The sequence below is a fragment of the Gavialis gangeticus genome, unplaced genomic scaffold, assembly GCF_001723915.1.
Source record: "Gavialis gangeticus isolate Ggan-Ray unplaced genomic scaffold, GavGan_comp1, whole genome shotgun sequence".
Taxonomy (NCBI): Eukaryota; Metazoa; Chordata; order Crocodylia; family Gavialidae; genus Gavialis; species Gavialis gangeticus.
In genome coordinates, this window is record NW_017728994.1 from 29040572 (window position 1) to 29051328 (window position 10757).

At 42.3% G+C, this 10757-nt stretch overlaps 1 protein-coding gene across 4 annotated transcripts in view; it reads left to right on the forward strand.

Moving 5' to 3' along the window:
- The window catches only part of GBF1 (golgi brefeldin A resistant guanine nucleotide exchange factor 1), a 186810-nt gene that overhangs the window by 101377 nt on the left and 74676 nt on the right, over positions 1 to 10757 (forward strand). For all 4 annotated transcript variants that reach the window (XM_019502493.1, XM_019502494.1, XM_019502495.1 and 1 more), the window contains exon 4: positions 7335 to 7466. In XM_019502493.1, coding sequence (XP_019358038.1) covers positions 7335 to 7466 — 132 coding nt within the window. The remainder of the gene's footprint in view (positions 1 to 7334; positions 7467 to 10757) is intronic.

Here is a 10757-nt window from a genome sequence, read left to right on the forward strand (position 1 = left end):
TGATTCTGTAATACTAATATTTATTTACTTTGTTTCATAAATTGTAAATTTTTTTAAAAACCTCTTTGGCTCTGATCATTGGCTTCAGAAACTAATCCACATTTTGCAGAATATTTTAAAGTGGAGTAAGATACTCTGGTTCTGCTACAGTAATCTCTAATTTAACCAGCAGACCATTTTTTAAGGACTCCATGCTTGTATATGATTATCATGTTGCATGTCTCTCTGGTTGAGTTTGTCATTGCACATTATATGGGTTTAAGAATAAGTAATGTGTTTGAAAAGTTGAGAAAATATTACAGACAATTCATAAAAAAATCTCTGCTTCCAAATAAAATAGACTCTTTTAAAAGCATCCTATTTGTTGTGATATTTTACCTTGCTGTGGGAGTGATGTGCCTCTAGCAATGCCTCACCATTTCAAGAGAGGACAGAATTGAGTCTGCACTGTGCTGGTGTAGTATGAAGGTAGAAGGAAAGCTGCCTGTATGAATGTGGCTGAAATATTGAGGGTTAGCTGAAGGAAAAAAAAACATTCCATTAAAATAGCTTTCATAGGAGAGCCTGGCAATGCTTTTCTTTGACACGGATTTTTGTATGTGTCCCAAATATTGCTTTTATCTGTTGCTCAGTTAAATAAGGAAGTGGAAGGTTTGTTTGAATGTCATTCAGTACTTAATTGGGAAAGGTGTATCATATGCGTGAAACATTGCTCCCTGAATTGGTTGGTGTGTGTTACAGTGAGATGTATGTAATAATGTTTAAACAGTCTTCCCTAAGACTGGGTGTCAAAGGGCAACAGCTGCCGCATAAGAGGAGGCCAGGTCATGTGGTTTGAGTTGCAGTTGCCTGTCCTGGGGACAAATGATGTTGAAATAACTTGTCATAAACAATTTTTTCTCATTCATTTAATCTGATTCGGAACGCATAGCCGACCCTGATAAGAGTCACTCAGGAGTGAAGTGTTTAACTACCAGGGAAAGCAGCTTATGTGAGCATTTTAGATGAGGAATGTGCGAACAGCATATCAGCAACAAAATCTCTTCAGAGAGGGATCCAATCTCATGCACCAAAAGTAAAGGGGAATGAGCAGCATAATATGTACCTTGTTTGCTAAGGTGCAGTTTCTACCAGCTTGGCTTTGGGTGCAGCTGAGTAGGATCGCTGCTGGGACAGTCGTATCTTGATTAGTTGTTGTGTGGTGGTGGCGGTAGTTCCTAGTTTTTCTAGTCAAAGAGATTAAAGTGCTTTTATTTCAGTTTTCAGCAAAGAATAAGTATCCTTAGTTCTGTGGCTGCTGCAGAGAGTGGGTAGTAGGCAATAGCCCTGTAAAAACACAGCTTACAATTCAAAGGCCTGTGGCCCATATTCACAGAAAGATTTAGGTGACTAATTCCTATTTGAAGTCAATGGGATTTAGGTACCTTAATCTGTAAGTGGATCTGGATATCAGCAACTGCAGCCCAGATAACCTAGATGTGAAACAGCAATGATCATAGGAATTACTTTTGTGCTAATATAGCCAATCCAGAAGAGCTGGTTTCCTAATATATTGCTGAAATGATTAAGGACATTTCCTTTCCACTTCTTTAGCCCCCATGCACTGTTTTGGATCATTGAAGCTTAACTCTGTGTTGTTATGATTGGTGTTTTGCTTTCTCGTAATTGTGTTAGAGGAACTCCCAAACTTTCTGTTGAAGAAGAGGGGGAGGTATCCTGAAGCTGTTTCCCAAAGAAACCCAAACCCTCCATGAATCATTAGAAACCAGTTCACTATAGTTTCCCCCATTTTGAGCAGTTTGAACAGAAAGAGCACTTAAATGGTGGGGAGGCATTGATGATCTTTTGATCTTGCTTTCTCCTTGCATGCTATTTTGTGTGTGGGGAGGCGTGTCTACATGAGACGCTGATTGGGCAGTAGCCGAAAAATACTGCGCAGTAGCGTGTCACAGCATGGACAGTGCTAATATGCTACTGTGCAGTATTATTAGGCGACTGTGCAGTAGTGTCATTTCAGATATGTTCACTGGGGCTGCTGTGCAGTAACACCAGTTACTGCGCATTTATTTAGTACTTGCTAATACAACTACTAAATAAACATGCAGTAATGACTGTGCAGTAGCATCTCGTATAGATGCACCCTCTGTGTGTACACGCATATACACAGGGGATATTGTAGCTTCTGGTGCACGTGTAAAATCAGGTGCCGACACAGAGGAGCCTCTAGTGTTTGAGAGCCTGTGCACTGGAAAGCGTCTTTTCCTGAGAAGTGTACTGGGAGAGGCTTCTCATCAACATTTGTAAGCCCCTGGCTAGTGATGACTACCTCGCTGGAAAGTTATGTGATGTCTGACCCCAGCAAAGAAAGAGTTGAGCCATGTGAACATACACATTTTCCATGATGTTTTTAACAATGGTCTGACCATTAGGTTTTTTATCATATTTACCCAAATCCAAGATGACTTTGAATTTAAGACACCCCCCCCCAGTTATTAGATTATAGACATGGGAAATTAATTTTCCCTGTCTAGAATCAGTTGTTTGAGGGTCCTCCTTAAATTTAGCCTCCTCTTCCCCACCCCCACCACAAGGAAAGCAGCATCTGGGGAGCAAGCAGCCTGCCCCATAATCCTTGCCACCTGCCCCACCCCCATGCCTGCCCCCTGCTGTCTGTCCTGTCCCTACCTTGTGCTGTCTCTCCCGCCATTTGTGCCTGCTCTCCCCCCATCCCCACCATTTACCTTCTGCAGCTGCTCTGGCACTGTCTCTCCTCAGCACCACATGCCCCTTTCTCCCACATCACCCTCACTCAGTGTACCCGCCTATCAGCTACATGAGCCACCCTGGTCCTGTCTGGAGCTGCAGCAGCTGCTTGCCTGGCCTAACAAGAACCTTCTTCTCCACCCCCCCACCCCCGCTGGATGGAGAAAAAATCTTGTCTTAGATTTGAATAAATACAGTAAGTCTAAATTTCAGACCTTACATATTTTATTTAGTCATCTGAAGAACTGCTTGAAACAAGTGATTACCAGTTTCTTTGAACTAGGGGAGCCCTGTTAATGCACAAGCCTTTTTACCATGTATTCTTATCAAGCCTTTCATTGAAAAGTGATTGTGGGAGTCCCAGGGTGATCTTTGGACCACTTATCATGACCTTGCAGACCACGCTAGGGGAAACCTTTATTATAAAAGGTGATAACACTGCCTCCTTTCATCTGTTGGCTGCCTGTACTGCTATTGATTCTATGGCATTGTTGGGAATGTCTGCTGTCCTGAACTGGACCTGAGGAAGGGCATCATATGCCCAAAATCATGGCTAATATCTCTCCCATCTATACACTTGGTCCAATAAAGGTGTTGCCTCTCAAATCTTACTTCTTGCATATTTCTTGGACCATCAAGGCTACAATGGCACTACAGTGTCCCTAGGAGGAAGGGATGTGGTTGCTTACAAACAATTGTGCTTTCAAAGACATCTCCAAGGGTCTGTATCCTCCGTCCACGGGTATTATCATGTGAATGTAACTGCTTTTCTTGTTTGTGAGGGTCTTCTGGATCTAAAAGTATAAACTGAAGGACCAGGGTTTTTCAGCTTAATGGCCATAGTTTTGACTTTGGGGGATCCTAGTCTTTAACTGCATCATATTACAAATTACCTTGTCCTTGTAAGGGTTTTAACTAGCAGTAAAAAGACACTTTTTTCCCCCTAATTGAAGATGACACATGTAGCTCAGATACCAACTGGGTGATAAAGACCCTATATAATATGATACCCTTGTAATATGTTCTAGCATGGGGATGACCAAAATACAGCCCGTGGGCTGAAAGGAACCACATCATCTGGCCTGTAGGGTTCCCTATGGGTCCAGAAATTTGGTGGTATCATGTATGGTGGTAGCATTCAGTTGACATGGCTCTGGAAGCTGCTGCAATTAATGCTTCCTCTGTGTGTCCTGGTGTCAAATTCCAGACCCATGGAGAGCCTCATGAGCTGGATCTGGATTATGGAGCTATGCAGGTGGTGGTAGCATTATGCAGGTGGTGGTAGCATGGGGCTGAAAAATTGGTGCTGGGAGGAGTGGCAGGTGCTGTAGCTCCAGGAACTGCAGCAGTTAACAAAGCTATCACCAAAATCCAGTCCTGCCGGTCAGATGATGTACTCTGGATCCAGCGCGTAGATTGGCCCATTGCCACTCAGCCAGTCTGTGGGCCCAGCGGAGTTGGATACCACTGTTCAAGCACATTGTGGTTCTGTCCACTCGTTTTTCCTATTTAGACTGGGAAGGTATACTAGACCTCTTTATAGAGAGCCTAGCCAACTGCCTGTCAGAAATGTGGGGGGGGCACAGAAAGCTGCCACCCACCACACTGTGCTGCCACCGCCTTCCAGGAACAGGGTGGAAGGGGAAGCTTGCCCTGCCATCCCCTCTGTCCCCCTCAGCCAGCACCCCATGCTGTTGCTGCCTGCAGGGCACAGGGCAGGGGGGCAGAGTGAGGCCAGCAGCGCTGGCCTGGCCCCACCCTGCTCCATCCCTGCTGCCATGCTGCCGCCCCCTGTCTGGAATGCTGTTGGAGCACTCTGATTGGCTGTTTCAGACAACCAATCAGAGTGTGAATAAAGCGTTACAACCAGACACTAAGGATTTTATAATATTAGAATGGACTGTGGTGCATCATCGGTATGTTGAATACTACCATTCTTTATCTTGTTTTGTTATAGTTGAATCGATCTCTGACTAAAGCTCAGTTCAAGTAATGTTGAGGATGCTTGAGAGGTATGGGGAAAATGGCAGAGATTTATATAAGTCCTGAGGTGGTGCCTGTGTATTCAGGTTCTTGGTCTGGGGTTGGTCAAGTCCTGAGCATCTCTTGAAATGGACAGGAATAATATTGTTATCTCTGTTGGAAAAGACTAAAGGTATGAGGCTTAAGTGGTATGGAACCTAGCTTCCTAAGACACCAGCTTTTCTTCAGTGTCATACTGTGGGATTTATGAAAACAACATTTTAAGTGGTCAGTCCCTGGTTTGAAAGAAGTAGCAGAGGATTATTCCTGTGAAGATCCTCAGGCTGGAGCTCTTAATACACATATAGCTGATAACGCCTACGTTGATTAACAGTCAAAGGCGGGCTCATCTGTCTTTCAAGGATCTTGAGGGAGTGGGTTGAAAGAAGACTAGGTGGTTTGGCAGGTATATACAATGGATTGCTTAAAATGCTTGACTACTTTGATAGATTGGATCAGCTTTGGGGACAATGGTAAAATCTCTGAATATTTCTTCTCTCACACAACGTGCAAGTGCCTATAGCTATGGATAAGTGCTCTATTAAACAAGCTTAAATAAACATTGAAGAAAGCATGTCTTATGATCTCTGCATTTCCATGAGTTAGTGAGAGGCGACACAGTTGTAATGTCATACCAGAATATTATCTGACAAGCTGGGGGAGTTGTCCTTGGGCCAAAAAGTTGAATCATCACGTTCCTTTTAACTGCTCTTCATCTTTAGTTGTACTGGCCTGATTTGAACTGGTGGCCTAAAGATAAAAGACAGTACATGCAGTTAACAGTCTCCATAGTTAGTTTCCTTTGTAATTATATTTATCGCAGGCAATAGATTAAAATGTAATTAAAAGTTACTTCAGTTTCACTTTGTAATGGCTTACATGGATTTGTATTGCTTTTTAAAGTATGTGAGCATGTGTGCGTGTGCACAGATGCACATGCACACACACTGTATTAATACATGCACACACACATTTATATATATTAATTTTCACTATTACATTAGCACACGTAGAGCCGTATTGGTTTCTGATCTTTATGTTTGAGTTGTGGTTATATTAGATCTTGCTCATTTGTCATACTGTCAGTTTCCTTGAAGAAAAGCTATACAGAAATCTTGCCAGGATAAAAACTGAGACTTTGTCTCAGGCTGCAGAGATATATCTTCTTTCTGAAGAAGCTCATATTACAAATGTGTAAAATACCAGATCAGCAGGAAGGTGAGCGCCAGTGTTCATGGGATGCTGAGCCATTAGTTGTGTTAACTTTCACTAAATGTAAAAAGGAGGTTTTGGAAAGTACAGGAATTTTAAGTCAAGTCTCTGTATTTTGATGGGGAGGAGAAGTGGTGTGTGGTGTTGCTGGGGCCTTACTTTCAGTTTGTTAATCTGAATTAAATTCTGGTGCCCTGATCATCCTTGTCACCAATCCCAATAGTCTGGTGTTCCCCCTTGGCTTTTATGGCTTTTCTTCCAGCACTTCATACTGTATGTAGTACCTTGATCTGTATGGTTGATTCTGTTTTGTTTAGGTGTATAAATTTTTCCCTAGTTCCTTGCTTCTCTCCTTACTTATATACTATCCTCATAATTTTGGTCTGCAGTTTGGTTTTATCTACTTTTCTCTGTTAGCACTGATTATTGTAAAAAATTTGCAAGTTTTTTTTTTTTAAAATGATCTGTGCATCTGTCAGTCTCTCCAGCAAGCAAAAATGAAAAATACCCTATTTTCCCCTTAAGTTAGGAGGCTTTTTAAATTGTTTGGCTCAGTTTTTGTTTTGCTCAACAGAATGAAGGTTGTCTAGAACCTGAGCTTCAATACAAATACTTCAGACTTACCACCAAAACTGTCCATGTGTTTGCACTATACATGTGGATGGGTATGCTGTATACAAAGAGTGGATATTGTGGGGATATGGGAGAAAATGATCCTGCTTCAATACAGCAAACATGATCTCATTTATAGGCATCCTAGGAAAATGCTGCAATATCTGCCAATTAATTAAAGCATTAATCTAAGGAGCAGCAGCTCTGTGGTGTTTACATAGTGCTTTTACAATGGGAGCTCATTCAGGAGGCTCCAGAAGGCTGTTTGGAAGATCAGTACATTTGCATAAGAATTAAGGAGCTTCATAAACCCTTCCTTGCTCTGCCATATTCCTCTTTTTCAGAGAAACGCCTCCACATTTCCACTGGTCTTCTGAAATAAATAATGAATTTGCAGGGCTTCCTTGGAGACTAAGCTGAGGCAGATTCTTAGAGGAAAATTAAATGAAAGCTAATGAATGAGACTATAATGTAATGAGCATATTGGCAATGTGAGCACTTAATGTGATTTGTAAACTCCAGTGGCGTGCTAGATAATATTACACGTGCAAAACATGCTGCCAATCAAAGAAGAGATGGCCAGAGCTTGTACATCAGGGTTCCACAGACTTGGCAATCTTATTGTTAATCACTGGTTTTGATTCACAAGAACTGCTTTTTACTTATGTATCCTGGCAGTTGGTGAACTAGATCTCTAATGATGACTTTTGTTTGTTTTATTACAGAGCTTACAGAAATTGAGCCCAATGTCTTTCTCCGACCCTTTCTGGAGGTCATCCGGTCTGAGGACACTACAGGTCCCATTACTGGGTTAGCCCTGACGTCTGTGAACAAGTTCCTCTCATATGCACTAATAGGTATGGAATATTGAGCACTGGCCTCTTCCAAAATGTGCTCAGATATATCTTCTTGAAATGGCATGTTTATGGCTGTAATATGTATTGGTGATCTTCTTTGCTTTGAAGCCTACCTTGAGCAGTGGTGAGATGTGGAATGGCAGAAGCCTAATTTAATGCTTGGGAAACGGGAAGAGGGATTACTATACAACTACCTTTTGTATGCTGGTTGTGGATAGTAATAGTTAGGTTGACCATATTATTTTCAAGGAAATCTGGGACACTGACCAGTCTCTCCCCCCCTCCCCAGTCAGTGGCACTGCTGCAGGCAGAGGCAGGTGGATAGGGATGTGGGGTGCAGTCCAGCAGAGAGGCAGAGAGGCATGGTTCGACAGGCTGACAGGCGGGCAGGCACCACTTTTTCTGTGAGGGAGTAAGATGGGTGGACTGGAGTGGTGCCGAGCCCTACCTGCCCCCTGCCTTCAGCTGCTGCTCAGGAAGAGCCGGGCTAGGCACATGTGGGCAGGGTGGCGCCTACTCCAGTCCACCCACCTTGGTCCCTTACAGCAGCAGTGATCGTCTACCTGCCTGGTGCACTATGCTGTTCTGCCTCTCTGCTGGATTGCATCCCACATCCATGTGATTCCAGCACTTTTGTTTCAGTTTTCACCAGCTGGCTGGCACTAGCCTGTGAAATCTGGGACTGGCCAAATTGGGACATATGGTTACCCTAGTAATAGCCCTATCACTTTCAGTCTCTGTTAACCTTTATATGCCCTTCAGGGCATTTAAAAATAAAGGCAAATTGTGCCTTGGACTGATTAGTGCATGCACCGGGTAGAACATAAGAAAAGGAGTGGGGAATGGCAAACAAGAACAAGGGTTATGATAATAAGATTGTGCACAAGGGACATAATAGAACTCAACTGCTTCCCAAATAATTTTATTTCCACGATTGGATTCTGAGGTGGGTGGGTGTCCAACCTGTGCTCTTGGAAAATGTGTTTCAGTTGATGTGGCAGGGCAGGTTGTGCTGCTGCTTTTTTTTGTTGTTGTTTTTAAATCTGTAAGTTTCTAGTGTTCTTTAGGAAGAGTAAGGACAATCCATTTTGGACCTGAAAATGTGCTAGTAGGATCTGGGAACATCACTGGATTTGGGGGTAGAGGGTAGTGCTTTGTATTGTTCTGTAGCACCCCCTTGTGGTTAAATGTACTAAGTTGTGTGTTCTGAGAGATGGTAAAGGATGGCTTCAAGCTGGAAGAATTTGCACTTTGATTCAGTGATGGGGCTGAGGGCTCCTATCACATATGCTGCAGCTGAAACTGGTGAGAGCTTCAGAGGGCAGTTCCTGTTTTAAGGAAAATGCAACTAGAAAGCTTTGTTTCCACACACAGAACTCTAATCACTTCAGTTTCATAAGAAACACATCCCCTGGGTTAAGAAAAGAAACACTAAGCTTATTTGGATCTTTGTGACCTGGCAGTTGGAGTAGACACTCTTTTCTATTGGGAGTAGTCCTTGATTCCTCTGTGTAAATACTTTGTTGCTACTTTCTAAACAAGTCTTCAAGACAACTGTGTGATTGCAGAGGTTTGTTGCTACCCGTACTTGTGTTTAGCACCACCTACAGGAATCTCTCTTCTTTTTTTCTGGTACCATTTAGGGTCCTTGTTCTTTTCTTTCCCTTTTATTAAGATGAGCATTGAGCAAGATGAGCAAGCTTTTACCCAGTTGCCCTTATCAACTCTTTCTTCTTTGGAGGTAAACATAAACTTGGTGGAAGCTGGAGAGTTGTGTGCACATGGATTGTAGTGATGTGGAAAATAGAGGTGTTTTGGAACCAAAGTGTGAAAGAGACCTTGTAGGAACGGCCTTGAATGGGTCTGATTGTAACCTTCATGTCTTGAGGAAGTGATTACTGAGTAGAGTTGTGTGCATAGTACATTGATTACATGATAGAAACCATCCAAAATGTGAATGTAAGTAATGTGATAGTGAAATGTTAGCGACAGATGAGCCCTGTATAAGCAACAATGGTAGTATGTTCCATCCTGGTACGAAAAGAGTATGATGTCTTCCTGTGTGTGACTGTGGACGAGGAAGTAGGACCAGAATGTCTGTCTTTGTGTCATAATATACAAGCAATAGGCCTGCATGCTCAGTTTTAATCAGCAGGATGACTGCATGAATGGCTGAAGACATTTGGTTTGTGTTTTTTAGTTTTAACAAAACAAAAAAACTGAACAGAAAAAGATTAAAAGCTAATTTCCTGTGTGACCTGTAGCTAATTATGATACCTTTGGCAGGAGGTTGCCCCCAAAATAGCATGTATGAACATTTGTGTGTGTGTTTGTGCAGAAACCTGACGTGCTGTTCAAGCAGATGGGCATCTTTTGGATTTTGTTTTGGAACAGGACCTGTAATCTAAATCCTCAGCAATTGCTTTAGGTGGCATTCACAGGGGCCTTCCTTTTGTGCTGCTCCAGACATAAGCAAGGCTGGGATTAACGGTGCTGATTGAATGTCTGGCTAGGGCGGTATTGTTGAAGTAACGCCCTGTTATTCTTACCTTACATTTTGTAATATTAACTTAGCTCCACTGCTTCAGAGAAGTATCTAGGTGGTTTCTAAAAATAAGTAGAATTTAACACTGTCCTTAATATGTGAGCCTATTACAGGGTATACAGAGAGAAACAGAAATGATTTGAGGACAAACACTATGGAGAAATGTGGTATGACTGGTGTTTGCAGTGTTATCTGCTTTACTCAGTTCACTGTTTTCATTGTGCTCAGAGCAGCTTTCTGGATTTCAGCTTGCCAGGCTAATTTTTACTATTCATGCCACCAGGCTTAGCATGCCTGTAGTTACTGTCCATACTTCCACAACTTTCAGCTCTGACAGCATGATGTACCAATGATGTTTCTTTTGTGTAGATTGAAGGAATATATGCCTCCTGTAACAGTGGAACTGATTTATATTGATTTTTATGTTGTGGTAGCAATAAGATTTCCCCATTTCTGATCAGGTTCTGTTCAATTTCTTCTTCCATTGTAAAAGTGTGCTGCTGCAAGCCCTGCATAATAGTCTGACCAGTAATAAATATCATATTTACTCAAATATAAGACAAGGCTTTCCTCCTGATTAGCATGGGGGAAACCACCCTCCCTCCTATTAAATACATTGTCTATCATAAAACTGCTGTTAGAAGCAGCATGTGCTCAGTCATGGAAACCAGCTATGAAGTTGAGTGAATGCAGCCCATGCTAAGTGTGCCCATGAAACAAGTTCTTTTTTTTTTTTTTTTTTTAAG